Here is a 16,161-nt window from a genome sequence, read left to right on the forward strand (position 1 = left end):
ATTTTAACCAACTAAAATCATCTAAATCTTAATAGAAAAATGCAAAAATAAAAACCAGCGCGTGTTCCAAGTCAAAAGAGGGCGCTGTTTACATTTGTTGGAAGCACACGTGTGGGCGGGGCGCGTGTACGTACCCGGAAACCCTATGTCATGTGCTGCTGTCATGCGACTGTCAGTACACTCATTTCTCCAAGGTACATGTACACCGGTTCGAACGTTACGTTGCGAATACGAATACGATGTTATCAACCTGTAGATTACTCATCTATGAGTGTTTTGAATTATTTATATAACTTAACTTATACTTATAATTATAATAAAGTTACCAATTACCTCAACTGCAGGTCTTCGGGGGGGGGGGGGGGGGCACGCATTGCAAATGGCAAAGGGGGTGGGGTGGGTGTATAGCCAAATAAATGTGACCAATTTACTGAACTAGGCTACTTCCGTAAATAAAGGCCACACTTCCACATATGCAAAAGCATGTCGAACTTTGTCAAATTTTGATTTTCACATGTAGGCTTAGTTTGTTGGTTTTTTTGCTTTAGAAGCATACTTGCCCTCTTAGTAGGTTAATCAGAAAGTGCTGCCTTTTTCAGATGTCTAATATTTGTGAAATTTCATGTTGAAATTTTGATACGCAAACGTGTGCAAACGAATCTGGAAATGTCACAAAAAAATAGACATCTGAAAAAAGCACTGATTAGCCTTTAAAGAGGGTGAGCATGCTTCTAAAGTAAAAAAAAACAACCTACAAGCCTAAATGTGAAAATCACAATTGGTCCTAATTGACAAAGTTTGACATGTTTTTGTACATGGTGGAATTGTACGTGGCCTAATTTACGGAGGTAGTCCAGTAAATTGGCCACATTAAACTTATGGGGCTAGGGTGGGTGGGGCTGGACCGGAAAGACATGATCCATACCTGGACATCACTTGACAGGCTAAGGCCAAAAATAAAAAATATTCGGTCTCTGGTCAGACCAAAGTTCCGGAATTGACGTGGCGACGCGGCTTTTTTTTTTTTTTTTCTTCTTCAAGCTTGGATTGTATACAGACAAGGTGGGGTACTATTTTGCTTTTTTGGTGTCCTCATGTACATTGGTGTCCTCCATAATTTGCCTTGGTGCTTTCGATCATTTGTCTTGGTGCAATTTCCCATTCCTTGGTGCTCTTTGGTGAAAAAAAATCGAGGAGGTGCAGAAATAGAGGGCGCTGTTGGAGCTGCCTACCGCGGAACATTTTGGGGAAAAAAAAGATTGACGCGCATGATTAAAATAGACGCGCGCGCTGACCAGAGACCAACTTATTTTTGTTTTTGGCCTAATGGTAGATTTCTTTTTCTTCCAGTGTATCTTATGTAGAAATGCCAGCATGGCTTGTTCACCTTCCACTAGTCCATGGAACATCACCTTCAAATTATAGGCACGTGATCTCCTGATCTGATGAGTGTGGACATTTCCAGTGTTAGTAACATCCCTAAACATTCATCGACGCCATTTTCATGAGTACAGAAGTTGAGATTTTGCTGAAACAACTTGAGTGATTTGTGGTTTCTCTGCATCTGCTGTGTCGATCAGTACCACCATGGCAAGCTCACCAGAATCGGACAAGTTTCTTCCAACGCAGAGAAGCTGGGTGTCGGCAAAAAGTGGGTCTGCGAGTGACGATGATATCGCCGATAGTTTTGTGGTTGTCACTTACAATATCCTTGCAGACTGTCACGTGGGTGCGGAGACGTATCCCTACCTGCCTCCGGGATACCGCACCATTGAGGAGAGACACCCGCGACTGTTGAAGGAGTTGAAGCATCATGGAGAAGCCGATGTCATATGTCTCCAAGAGGTATAAGATAGCCATGCCACCTTGGTGGTTGAATTTCTACAAATTCTTTTGGAGGGCTTTCCAATTAGAGAAGTTTGTCTTACTGTAAAGCAAGCAATATAAATGTGAGCATGGCATGAATGTGAGCATAGCCAGCGTTCGGTACATCCCAACATGCCCAGTGTTGGAGTTGGGTCCATCACAAGTCCTCACATGTCCATGATAAGTACGATCACAAGATGTTGAACAAGGCCTTGCACAAGTAATGGTGACAGGTAGTGCGAACATTTGGGACTTTAGGTACTGTAGGCTATGTAAGAGTCACAGAACTTTTAAGGTATGGAAAACATGCAACACAAGAAAGTAGCCTGGCACATGAAACAACCAGTCCAACACAGTCTCAGACTCCTTAGCAAAGGAAGTCAAACATCTGGTACCTAGCTAGCCTGCCACCAGACTGCTGAACAGACCATCTTTTCAAAAAGTTGAACATATACACCAGTGTGGTCTTGGGCTTCAAATTAAAATCACTTGGCTTCACTCTGAGGTGCAAAATATTGAAGAAATGTTTCCTTTAAAAATTGAATTGAGACCTCAATCTTGGCTGGTGAAATACATGTAGTCAGAACCTTATCCTTGCCTTACGGAAATTTGGGAGAATTTGTCCACTAAAGAGTGTGTAGAGTTTGCCTGACTTTGGTTTGCATGTTTTTCTGCACTCTGGGGTCCCAGTCTGGGTAATGAGGGAACTGCAAACAGGGAGAACGGGTTTTCGGTACGTATTTTGACAACAACATTTGGTATTGCTCGGTATCCAAAAAATGTCGCTATATAATGAAGTCCAAAAAATGTTGTCACGATATTATTGAAATATAGTCCAAGCCCGGGATGAACAATAGCTAAATATACTTTTGTCACCATTAATTAAAATAGCCTGTGATTCAATTTGAGGATTAGGGCTTGCGACGGACATGTGAGGATCGTGATGAACTCAACTACAATGCCAATACATTAACATATCCTCTCTGAGTGATCCCCGTTTGCTATTTCCCAGGTTTGCAGCATTGTTAATGTTGCTAGCATCATGACTTTGGGCGTCATCCCTGGCTACATTCAATACCGGTTTATGGCTTTTGACTAGCAATTCTTGCAAAAAGACATTGACTAAGCGTGGAGCCGCCAACATAGGGCTGGATAGCTCAGTTGGTAGAGCACCGGAACGGTTATCCGGAGGTCGCGGGTTCAACCATGCTCCAGTAAATTTCTTTTTTTTCCAACCTAATATAACATTTTAACAATAGAAAAGCCAACACTTCCTTTTGAGCAGATGTAGTTTGTTTAAATGTTTGCTCTCGTAGGTTAATGGCAAGTACTTCAAGGAGGTGTTAGAGCCAGCGCTGTCGGCACTGGGCTACAAAGGTTTCCATGCCAACAAGGCGTTGGGCGTGGATGAGGGAGTGGCAACCTTCTACAAACCCAGTCGGTTTGAGCTGGAGGGGCGCAAAGTGGTCTACTTCAAGGACCAAATACAAGAGGTATCTATTGTGGTGTCATTGAGATGTTTTTATCTCGGAGGCTGCAACAAATAACTTGATGCTTCAAACACGATGTTTTGCTAGACTGAGGTTATAGAGGCTTAAGAGGTCCCGACTCCTGAGGCTATAGAGCCTAATAATGCCCCGACTACTGGGGTTTTAGAGCCTTATGAGGTCCTAACTACTGAGGGTAAAGAGCCTTATGAGGTCTTGACTACTAGAGTTATAGAGCCTTATGAGGTCCCGACTACTGGGGTTATAGAGCCTTATAGAGCCTTATGAGGTTCCGACTACTGGGGTTATAGAGCCTTATGAGGTCTTGACTACTGGGGTTATAGAGCCTTATGAGGCCTTGACTACTGGGGTTATAGAGCCTTATGAGGTCTTGACTACTGGGGTTATAGAGCCTTATGAGGTCCTGACTACTGAGGTTTTAGAGCTCTATGAGGTCCTAGATGGTCGCTGAAAAACAGTCAACTTTTCACAAACTTATCTTGGTTCCTTCTTGGCATCAGCTGATGCAGTCTGAAAATGAAAAGTGAAACATATGCCCTGACTTTTATGTTTTATCAGGAGATCTCCCATATGTCCCTCCCGATTGACCAATCAGAAGCCATCCTGGAGCGAACCCTCAAGGAAACGGTGACAATGTTCTCCGATTTTCGCTGCAAGAGAACAGGGCGGGTCCTGAAGCTGGGCAACGTGCACGCATTCTGGATGAACCACATTGCAATGGATGTCATCACTTTGCAGGTTTGTTGGTTGAAAATCCGATCCGTCCATTAAAGACGCACGGTTGGCAAATTGCCATGGATTCCACACGCAAGTACCCCCTCAACGGTTGGAAAGAAAAAGGTGGGGGAGACCACCAAGAGAGGCTTGTGCACGCAGTACACATTGACAACAACTACTGCTTTTTTTTGGAATAAAATTCAGTATTAAAGGGAAGATACAACATTTGCAAACATCAAAAAACAAATCACCGCGAAATTCTTCGTGAACGCAGTACACATTGACAACGATTACTGCTTCTTCGTTGTTTGGAATAAAATTCAGTATTAAAGGGAAGATACAGCATTTGCAAACATCAAAAAAACAAAATGATAAAATTACCACCAAATTCTTTACTGGACTATCAGGGAATGACACTCTAAAGCATCCGTACAATCATGGCTCCTGGTTTTAATTTTTAATTAATGTGATATTTTTGTATCAACTTCCAATGCTAATCGGCTGACTGAGCGTTGGAGAAAACTTGCTTTTTTTCAAAAACTGCTCTTTATTTTTCATATTTGGTTATTCCGCATTTTCTTTGCAATTGATTGCACACCTGTGAAGGGGTACAAGCCAGCTAGACTGATTCTCTGACCTTATTATTCCCCAACGTCTATAAATTGCTTCGTTTCATATTAAGTGGAGTCAGGGAACCAGACTACGAGAACATGATTGGTTTTCTTGGTCTTTCCAGCATCTGCAAGCCCAAAACGTGAAAAAAGTCAGCGCAACAGTATTTGCTTTAACATACTATTCCTCCAAATCCATTTATTTCTGAAAAAAATTACAGCAAAAGCAAATGTTGTACATTCCCTTTAATTATTTTACGAAAGCATACGAAATGCTGATTTATTTATTAACCAAGGATCTGCTTCTATGTTGTGCTGTTTTCAGATTGCATTAGCTGCAAATATGCTAGCGCAGTTTGCCGATGATAACAAGAACAGCGCCCTCATCCTGTGCGGTGATTTCAACACAGAGCCGCATATGCCAGCCTACCAGCTGCTGAGAGACGGTCGCCTCAGCGACCAGAGCGTAGAAACGCTCCGCAAGTTTGACGTCGTGCCGAAGGACAGTCCAAATGAGGTGTGCCTTTTGTACAGATTTCATAAACAAAGGGTGTCCAGCTGGACCCGAAAGTCTCAATAAACATTATTTTTATGTAGCGTACACAAAGTAGAATTACCATTGGTGCGTATGAATAATTAATCATAATTCCAAAACCCTTTAATCTATAGTCATGAAATTTCTTGGATGAGTTCATATTAAGTTGTCCTATACATGTACTGAGTTTTATAATTTTTCGTCACTCGATGGCCGAGGTCTGAGGAAAGCTGTGAGAGGGTCAAAATAACCCAGCCCCTTTAGAATGACGACATCAGAATAAGGTTAGCCTTAGAAAAAGTGCAAGCAATGTAAAGCCTTACGAAACGATTATTCAGATTTCAGGAAAAAAAAAACTCAATTCATGGCCTCTAAACAAATTAGCCCAGGAAGCAGTTCGATCAATGTATTGAGGGTAGCCTTTACAATAGTTTGATCACTGTAAGTTCACCAATTATGGTTGGCATTAGAAACAGCTTCATCAATTTATGACATTGTTTCACGTTCATTCTGATACTGTTGCAGAGCTTCACTCTTGTTGATCTAATGGCGGCATCCTTCCAGCATGGCATCCAGCATTTCCAAAGTGCTTATAAAACCATCATGGTAAGAACCAACCTGGCTTTTCTTTTCATCCCTTCTGAGGCAATTTTAATCAGAGGGTTTTCCTCCCTCCGGAAAAAAAACAAGCACTCTTGATCTCACAGGATGTGCTCTGCATCCTTCGCAATAAGCCTCTGTACTAATTACGTCACACTTTGTTTACATGTGCGCTTTCCTATGGAGCCAGTGGGGGCCCACTGAGCACCATAGCAAAGCAAACACGTAAATAAAGTGTGATGTCATTAGTACAGAGGCTTATTTAGGTGCTCAGCTGCCAGTAAGGATGATTAGCCTCCCAAACTGTTAAACTACTGAATACTTTGTGCGGGCAACAGATTTAGCTAGTCGCGTCTGCATTACGGTGACACGCCTTATTTGGGCGACAGTGTCGCCCTTTTGTTGAAACAACCCTAATGAGAAGGAATGTTACTGTTGCAAACCATCTAGATCGATTCTTCATGGTTCAAAACAAACCTGTACCAAAATTTATTGATGATGCACCAATGTTATTATCACTATTATTAAATGCCACTTTTGATATTATCAGTTGTTTCATTTAATGAAATCTTTTCATTTTTATTTTTCTCGTTTTTGAAAGGGGGTTGAAATCCCATTTTCGCAGTTCCACGACCCACAGGGCATCGAGTGGAAAGAACAGCACCAATTAGAAGACAACGTACAGCCAGAAACTGACGATGTCACACATGGGGACGACCAGTCAACGAGGCCGAGAGGGAAACGCATCAAAGCCCTGGACTACCTCTGGTTCAGCGCGGAGACCCTGCAATGCGACGGCGCCCTGGAAATGGTCGCCAGGGAGGTCTTGGACAATCTTTATGCCTGCCCGAACACCGTGTTTCCATCGGACCACCTTCTGATGAAGGCCAAGTTCCATTTAACGGATGTGGTTTCCTAAAAGGAAGTTGTTGTGGAAGACATCAAAGGGGGGGGGCCACATAGTACCAACTTGGAGGGTCCTCTACCATAAAAAAAAATACAAAATGCATATGTAGGGCTTGTAGCAACCAGGATAAATTTGTTGCCGTTTACTAAAATTAGAATTCATATTTGATCATTGATATTTGCGAATTGTTCTTGTTCTTCAATATATTCAAATTCAAGTTTTCTAATTGTTGCATTTCATTCACACCCAGTAGTTAAATTTAGACATACAACGACTCCATTTCCTATTTTTCATGAATATGCATGTTATTCCGTTGTTTGACCAATTAGCAACTTTAAAATTAGCATATCGATCATTACCATGGCCCCTGCCAATCAGAGCACTAACTTATTATTCAATTTAAATGCCACGTTTTTGTAGCGCACTACCAGCGCTCTCTTCTGCCTCTTTCTCAACATTGTTGCACCGCAGTTAAATTTTCTCAACGAATTTTGTTGCTCTTTTCACTAGCCTACTGTATTTTCCAGCTCTAGCTTTATGTCAAGAATTCTTTCACTCTTTGTGTGCACTTTCAGTAGAGCTCTACACGTGTAAACAGTGCTTTTGACTCATTTTTCATCGACTGCTCTCCGTGATTCAGCAGAGTTTTCGTCGTCTTGTGTACGTACGTGTTTACATGTACATACCATAGACATATAATAAAACCTAGACACGACATTTGCTATTGCGCCTGTGAGCAAAATGCTGCGCATAGTACACAAATGCTCACCACGGGCGTGACGCGTCGGCAAGAGAGCTATCTCACTGTGCGGATTATTTGGAATCATTTGGTCCCATACGCATGCGGGAAACAAAAAAACTAAGTGGTGCACAAGTGCATTGACGCTGGCCTGAACAAACTTGGGATATGTATAAAGTATGCGCATAAATCGAAGCCACATGATAATTTGCGCCAGGCCGTGTCACGCAGCCCGTTTTGCTCACAGAATTTACAACGTAAAAGCAGTTAAAGGTATAGTCCATCATTTGTAATTTGTGCATTTTGTTCGTTTGAAGCAACAAAAGTGCTCAAAATCTAAAGAAGGATACTGAACAACTAACCTGATGAAGTTTCAGCTCAGCTTCAGCTGTACATTCCGAGAAAAACAGCATTCTAAGATCTCAATTTCAAATCAAAAGTTACTGAATCATGTTTTGAATTGTTTTGAATTGCAGCTATACGCAACGTCGCGCACTGATCCGACGAATTATAACAACCGCGCGCGCGTGTGCGTCGTTCCAATACTTGTGCGCGCTGCGCTGAATAACAAAACCAACTACTAATTTAAATTTTCCTACAGTGCTTCTTAAGAATCACCGTTGGAAATGCCTTCTTTCGTTGATTACTTCAAAATGACAGCTTCCCAGAAAGAGTAATTTCACAGGGAGTTTAGTCCCTTACTATCTTTCAACCAAGTTTGTTTTTCAACAATAATTACGCCAGTTACTTTTCGGATGGCTGCAAATGATGGACTCTAGCTTTAATGTCGTGTCTAGGTTTTATTATATGTCTATGGTACATACACTTCGTGGTCATCAGCATTGCCGCCGTAGCAATAGCTCCAGCAACAACTTCATGAACTATCGCCAGTGACTTTCACCGCCGTAACAACAGGGAAACTATCGCTGATTCACCCGCACGCGCCAGCTGTTTCGTGCGTTGTAGACAGGGAGCCTGGGACATCGACAGATTTTGCGGAATCCTGATCTCCATTCTGATCCAGTGCTGGGCCAATTTCTGCAGATTTTGAAGCAGTCAAGAATGGTTTTCCCCATCCGATCAGCGATCAGCTCCTCCACGCGCTCGCCGACGTCCCCCGATTGGACCGCGACGTTCCTGACAGCCCCCGGTTGTTGCAGAACACTTTACGCAAACTGGACTGATTTAGGGCCTGCATTTTTCCCTGGGATCGCCTTTCATTCCTTGGGAAGGGAACTGCATTTTTCTGTTCATTTTATTGTAAATAGTTAAAACTGTCATTTACTATCCGGTTTTATTTTGTAATCAATAGTTTCTTTATTTTAATCACTGCAACTGAAGATAATAATTTACAAGAATAAATTTTCATTGAAGCATTTAATTTTGTGTCTGATCATTTAATTTCTCACACACAGTAAGTGCAAGTAAAATGTAGGATCCTTTTGAATTTTCTTTTGGAGATATTTAGCCACTTGACAGTTTTCCTGTTTATCAGAGGATTAATAATTTTCCCTACAGGCTTTTGCCATTTGAGAGGGGGGGGGGGGCCTTTGTTCGTACTAACTTTTTCGCAATATCTCGCATTGGTTTTGTACACATTTTCTAATCGAGGTCGTTCTCGATTTGGTTCCTGTCCTGGATTCACTGATGATGTTGCACGTGTGTGTCCTCGATTTACACCATAAACAAACGCACACGCCCACTGTACAACGACAGATTAAAAATACCCAAAAACATGAAATAAGGCACAGCCAAATTATATGTACCAACAAATATTCAAACAATTATTATTCAGAAAAAGTACAGATAGAACATGTACAGAAATGGGTAGTTACCATGCATACAAAGAGAATATAGATTGTAACAGTTGAAGACATAATAAAGGACCAACTATAATTCGACAAACCCAGACCAGACAAAACACAAACACACACACACACGTTTGTTTTACATACCTTGTCTGGACATTCCTTTGTTTTCATGTAATTAAGAAAAAACTGTGAACAAAACTCACTTTGCTAAAACTGGTTTATGTGGACATCTTTTGTTCGGAAGTCCACGCAGTGAATGTAATGCTGGTATACATATTGCACGACATGATAGATTAAAAATACCCAAAAATATGAAAATAAGGAACAGCCCAATTACATGTATATGTACATGTACCAACAAATATTTTACAAAGGTATTATTCTCGAGAAAAAGTACAGATGTCCTTTCCAATGAGATGATTACTGCAGTCCCTGCACCTCATTCTTGTCCTCGTCCTTGCGTGTTGCGCTCACAGCTCGGACTGTTCATCTCTTCTGTCATCTCTTTAAGCTCTAGCTGAAGTCCGAAGACCTCGTTCTTCCACTCTTCTTGCGTGGCCTGCAGAGACTCGCATCAGTCTTACTAACCTTCATGTTGTGCTCCCAGCTCTGACTATTCTCTTCTGTCCCCTCATCTCCCTCTGAAGGCCCAACTGAAGGCACAGATATGTGCGTGTCCTGACCATGCTTGCCAGTGCACCCTAGAGCATTGAGGAATGGGGGAACAGGACTCTAGTGACAAATGTAACCCTTGCTTGGCCATTGTTGCGTCGGACTGTTCATTTCCAGGATGAACAATGGTAAGAATGTATGTCTTCGCATTGCCCTCCAATGCGATAGTACCTTGTTCTTGATCTTTTTGATCTTTTTTTTGCAAAATTTAACATGGAGGTTAAATGACGCATGTCTTTCCATTCTAGCCAACATTTTTTGTGCGTTTTATTGCCAATTGAACAGTGTCACTGCCACCTTCATTTTAACTCTCTCTAGTACATGTCCGATGGAAGTTATAACTGGGTGAGATTTGTTCAATTCATTGGCTTCCGTGCATGTTCATGTAGGTGGCGTTTGAATGAGGAACTTGTGAAATATGAAATTTTTGACCCAGGATTTGGGCAGGGGATGTCTTCTCCAATGAGATGATTACATATCTTCATCTTGACTGAACTTTTTCATCTAAAAGTCGCTTTCCAGTTCTAAGGAAAGTGGCGGGTGATGGGGGGGGGGGGGATGGTGGATGGTGGGGGGGGGGGGGGACAATTTATTTCCAAAAGGATTTGTTTATTCTATAAAGAAAACACTCACCTCTGTTTACCTCATTGGAGGCGGAACTGCTGGGAGGGGGGCCAGGGGGGCTACTATTGGCCCCCCACTGTTTCCACTGCTCACTCCCCCTCCCCACCTCTAGGTAAATTCATCCAGACACACTGTAGTATCTCATCTGGGGAAACATAAAAACAAATTAAGTTTTATACAATGATCTCTTTCCGGGAAGGCCTACATAATTACTGCATACGCCATGGCATAGATTTCGGAACTGGAAAGGGGGAGGGGTATAGTGCAATATTCACCGTATTTTCAAGATTACATTCAACAGACTTATCGCTTGAAAAGCTGCTCAGTTCACACCAGACTTTGAAAAAGCGTTACAATCTTACAAGTTTAGTGCAGCATGAAAACATGATTTTATGGAAGTTAAGGTGAAATTAACTAGCCCGAGTCCAGCGATTGAAGTACCTTGTCACTTTGAATTTTTTGCCCGTTTTACATATAATTTCTTTACTTTTCAGCTGTATACACACGTGTGATGGCGGGAAGTCCGGGCAAGCCATTGTCTGATTGCATCGCGTTGTCGGCATGAACAGTGTCACTGCCACCTTCATGTTAACTCTCTCTAGTACATGTCAGATGGAAGTTATAACTGGGTGAGATTTGTTCAATTCATTGGCTTCGGTGCATGTACATGTAGGTGACGTTTGAATGAGGAACTTGTGAAATATGAAATTTTTGACCCAGAAATTTGGGCAGGGGATGTCTCAAAGCAAGATTTAAGCATTCCAGACGGTGTGTTGCTCTCTAAGGATGCACCGGGAAAATTTGGTCATAGTTCACCGGCACGGGCTGGCTGTGAGCCGGCCTGGCATGCCTACCCGCCCTGGCGTGCGGCCAGCCCGTGGCATAGGAAGCAATTCCCGGTGTTCATTCCTCATCGTCATCATCCCCGTAAATCCCGTCGTGGCTAGCGTACGTTGTTGTACATTGTGCCGTTCACAATCTTCATCGTCCATTATTTTTGAAGAATTGAATTTTTGTCACGTTTTGTGGCCATTTTTTTGGAAAGAATGCAGTATCCAGACGCCACTTTTTTGGGTGTGTAACATTTCTAAGTCTATGGATGGTTAGTGCATTTTCAAAGTACATTGTATTTTCCGACTTTTCAGTATTTTCAGTACCAGATTCATGTGGTTTCAATATTTTTGCCATGACTGACCTTCACTGCGATAATATATCATACGATGAAAAAAAGTGGCGTCAGGTTGCAACATTCTTTTCCCATTTTTTTAAAGGAACACTAGATCCTGGAACAGCCCAATCGGACTACAAAATGCGCTTTGAACGAGATGATGTTAATCGTAAATAACATTTGAAAGTAGGATATAAACATCCACACAACTATCCTTTCAAAACTGGGCATTTTTGTGTTATTCCTGTATTATGCGTGCGAGAACGAATTTCGGGGGCCACTTTTGCAACTCCATAAATTTGAGCTGTTTAGATGCTAGTTGTGATTTCATTCGTAAAGTGTTGGCCTTTTGCAGACGTTGAAGAAACTTTTTTTTTGCATTGGTGATTGGTCACCGCGCACTGTTCCCGAGATGCACAATGTGTATATCATACACTGAGAACCACACGAACATAATGACCGTTTAGCCGATTTTTGGCTAACTTTGACAGATTTTTGGTTAAAAAAGGAGTTGGACAGAAAATTCGACAGAGTGGATTTTTTGGCAAGATATCTGGCAGAATTCTGCAAAAATGGTAATTTGACAAAAAAACAGCAAATTTGCAAAAAAACAGGTACACTTGTTTACAATAGCTTCAATCTTTTCAAACAAACCCTTGCAAAAAAAGACAGGTTGCCCGGTCTAAGTGCTGAGGTTCACTGGGAACCAGATTTCGTTGTGACGCAACTCCATATGTTAATTGCCTGAAGTTTACGCAATTTCACATTATCTTTATGTGGCTATAGATTGTTTATAATATAATTTGAACATTAGTTAAGGCAACATTACAACAGCTGCATGTGATTTAAAGTGTTTATAGTGTATTTCGAGTTATTCTGGGGAATTTGGCAGATTTTTGACAAATCTGACCAATTGTTGAAGCGCATTTAGCAAATTTTGTCATGACCTTACGGTCACCCTGGACACGAAAAATGTATTCGTGCTCCGTCATGTCCGATGTAAACAGGCGTTTTTTTCCGTCTTTTCTCAGGAACAGTAAGACATTAGGTTGGTTTCCTTTCAACCAGATGTTTGAAATAGGCTAAGTAAAAAATCCAAAACGTAACATTTTTGGGTATTTTAAGGACCAGCGCCCCTTTAAAATAGCTTTCTAATAGCATAAATAGATATGGGTCTGTCCACACTAAATGTCACAACTGCACAACATGAAAAATAGCTCTCATTTAAACCATGTTAAAAGTCAAGAAATAAACTTCAATAATTGTAGTAGTAGTCATTCAATAGGAGAGATATAGTGTACATAATAATAAAGGATTTGGATGTTAGTTGTTGAAATAATGAGAAATTTGATAAAAATGTCCAGCTTATTTTGGGGGGTCCAGGTGGGACATGTATATAACTGTGTGTACTCATGTTTTTCAGGTTATGTAAAATAGGCATTAAAATGAGGAAAAAACACAGTTCATGGGTACTGAAAATGTTACAGATGAGAAATAAGTTGAAATCAAAAGCTCTATTTTTTTTTAAAATTAGTTTAAACAGGAATTTAAACGCAGAAAATTCAGCAATCACGTATGTCACGGCGTCTGTCCACAGAGTGACAAACGTGATACATGCTGTTTTTTCCATGTTATCAACAGCTAACTTCAACAAAAAATGTACATTTTGCTGAGGAAACTGCTCACCTTTAATGCATATACTTTTTTGTGGCTTTTTGTTCAGTTTAGAAACAAAAACACGGATCCATGTAAAAGAAATACAAATGTCTGTCCATTTTTGATCACGTATGTCACATGATTTAATTTCTTGCAACCATAAAAATCTTTAAAGACTAGTCTTATGAGTGCACATACATTGATAACAAAGGTATGTGCAATACAACTGCCATTATTTTATTATTAGAAGTCAGTCCATTTTGTTGAACAGTGATCGAGAAGATCGTCTGTCCTCAGCTCCCAGAAGGTGACATACGTGATACTATAGTGTATGCACATGTCTGTCCATGTAACAAACGTTACTCATTGAAACAAGACTACATGGTGTTCATATAAAATAAAGGAAGTCTTTATGTAATTAAGATTATTATAAACTAATTAAAAAAAATATTGGCTTACATAAATATGATCAATACTGTTTTCATTCTTAAATTTGACTTTAAAACACAAAAAGTCTGTCCATGTGACAAACATGATAAATGAGTCTGTCCTTGTGACAAACGTGATTCATTGAAACACAATTACACGCTGTTCATCTATTGAAGTAGTCTTTATGCAAATAAAATGATCACAAATTAACTTGAGAGAATAGTTAAAACGTTTGGGTAATTATCAGTCACATTTTTATTTCTTGTTAGAAATTTTATACACAATACAGTATGTCTGTCCATGTGACAATACATGTCCATGTTTAATACAAGTCAGCATTTATTCATGGTAATTTAATTATGTGGGTTGATCAGTCTTAAGAGATTGGAAATAGGAGTTTACAGGGGCCTTATCTAATAACCTTTAATGTTAAAATTATAATTTATTTTCTAAAAAAATTAACTAAGAAATTGTTTTGTCTGTCCATGTGACAAACATGACGCCCAATGTCTGCCCATGTAACAAACATGATATCAAAATCATGTCAGTATTTCTCACTTCCAGGTTATCACAGATTGATTGGCCAACGTAAACAAAATCTGCATAGGATTTTTAGGGCACTTACAACTCTGGTGTGATGAAAAGGGTCATCTTCGAGAAACAAACCAATCGTTAAAGCTGTTTTGTCTGTCCCAGTGACAAACGTGATTTTCTCTGCATCATCCACCTTGTAAATCCTGAAGAAAGACTACAGTCTCTTTGAAAGTTCCTTGAATATTAACATTGGGGTAGTAAATGACACCATATCAAGTGTGATTGAATTATATGTAATTTTGTGGAACTAGGATGAAGCGAAGAAATATGTCTGTCCCTGTGACATACGTTATGTCTTCAAGATTAACTTGCCATAACTTCTTAAACACTTTTTGAATTATCTTGGCCTTTCTTGGTTAACAAGCATACACATGGATGTTAAACACAAACCAAAAAAGAGGGGGGAAATTTGTTGTTCAAATTTCTCCAGCAATGTCCCACAATTGTGACATTTACTGTAGACAGACCCAAATACATGTAGTTCAGGCTGAAATTCGCATTGTAACTGAATATACAATGTGGCCAATGAGCAATATATGTAGTACATGTAGTCTAAAATACCCAGTGGGCCAGTATAAAATCCTGCGGGCTTGTAATACACTAAGTTATCTAGCCCGGTGGGATAGTTGAAAAAAAAAAAGCTTAAAGTCAAGGCCTGTCAGAGATTATGAAATTTTTTCCTGTCTTATTGATTGTGGTCACTGTTATATTGTACACTTTTACATGTGAACGCCAAATTAAAAGACAAATCCGTATGGTCTGTTATGCTGGCATAAACTGACAACAAGAAGATAACTCCAGAAAACTGGTGGTTGTGTATTTATGACATTATCTCTGGAACCACAGCGCAAGGAAGGGAGCTTTGTTTATTAAGGGGCACTGCGTCCTGAAATCCAGAATATTTTCATATTTTGGAGTGTTTGCTTATCCTATTTCAAACATCTGGTTGAAAGAACTTGACCGGCAACATAATGTCTTACCGTTCCCCCCAAAAAAATATGAAAAAAGTGGTTGTACATCTGACACGACGGAATAGACATATGTTTTTCGATACACAATGTGTATGTCACATATGATTCCACACAACACCAAATGCACGGATGTCACGTACGGTGTTTCTTACACTTCCGCAAAAGGTGGATACATATGAATAATTTATGAATTCATGACAACAAATTATTTATATCTCACCTGATCCATGTGCACATATCAAATGCACTAATGTGGTTTCTTACACGTCCGCAAAAGGTGTATACATAACGGCTAGAATCGCAACTAGCCGCAGCCCGTCTTTTGGGGGTCGCAAACGTGGACCTCCAAATCGATCTCCCACGCATAACACAAGATTATTATAACAAAATGCCCATTTTGTAACAGATAGTTGTGTGATGTTTACATTCTACTTTCAAATGTTTTGTAGTTTTTGTAGCCCAATTGGGCTCATTCCAGGATGTAGTTCCCTGTAATGACTCCCCACAGAGGTCCAAAATGGTGTGTCAAACTGCCTTCTTAAAGGGAATATACATCATTTGCTTTTGCTGTAATATTCAGAAATGGATGGAATTGGAGGGTTGGAAATATATAGCAAATATAGTTACACTGACTTTTTTTGACGTTTTGGGTTCGGAAATGCTATAAAAACCAAGAAAAACAATCATTTTTCTGTAGTCTGGTTCCCTGACTCCATTTAAGAAGAAACAGAGCAGTTTACATATATTGGGGAT

At 40.3% G+C, this 16,161-nt stretch overlaps 1 protein-coding gene and 1 long non-coding RNA gene across 5 annotated transcripts; one reads left to right on the forward strand and one right to left on the reverse strand.

Annotated features, from left to right (window-relative positions):
- The first annotated feature begins 63 nt into the window (after positions 1–63).
- LOC119722016 (CCR4-Not complex 3'-5'-exoribonuclease subunit Ccr4-like) lies at positions 64–7,434 on the forward strand. Of its 4 annotated transcripts, none has more exons than XM_038191994.1 (7): positions 64–194; positions 1,365–1,845; positions 3,183–3,359; positions 3,933–4,112; positions 5,028–5,219; positions 5,763–5,843; positions 6,439–7,434. In XM_038191994.1, the coding sequence occupies exons 2-7, from the start codon at positions 1,588–1,590 to the stop codon at positions 6,754–6,756; spliced, it is 1,206 nt and encodes a 401-aa protein (XP_038047922.1). In that variant the 5' UTR covers positions 64–194; positions 1,365–1,587; the 3' UTR covers positions 6,757–7,434. The 4 variants fall into 4 exon arrangements, with proteins under 4 accessions (XP_038047922.1, XP_038047931.1, XP_038047939.1 ...); XM_038192003.1 differs by having other exon boundaries at positions 88–194; positions 1,351–1,845; XM_038192011.1 differs by lacking the exon at positions 64–194 and adding an exon at positions 201–252 and having other exon boundaries at positions 1,351–1,845.
- Positions 7,435–9,239: 1,805 nt separating this feature from the next.
- LOC119722049 lies at positions 9,240–16,065 on the reverse strand. The gene is made up of 3 exons (XR_005270377.1): positions 16,042–16,065; positions 10,600–10,735; positions 9,240–9,995 (listed from the first exon to the last, which is right to left on the reverse strand). It is a non-coding gene; the product is annotated as an uncharacterized LOC119722049 (long non-coding RNA).
- Between the last annotated feature and the right edge of the window lie 96 nt (positions 16,066–16,161).

This window comes from Patiria miniata, unplaced genomic scaffold, assembly GCF_015706575.1.
Source record: "Patiria miniata isolate m_02_andy unplaced genomic scaffold, ASM1570657v1 HiC_scaffold_1, whole genome shotgun sequence".
Lineage (NCBI taxonomy): Eukaryota > Metazoa > Echinodermata > Asteroidea > Valvatida > Asterinidae > Patiria > Patiria miniata.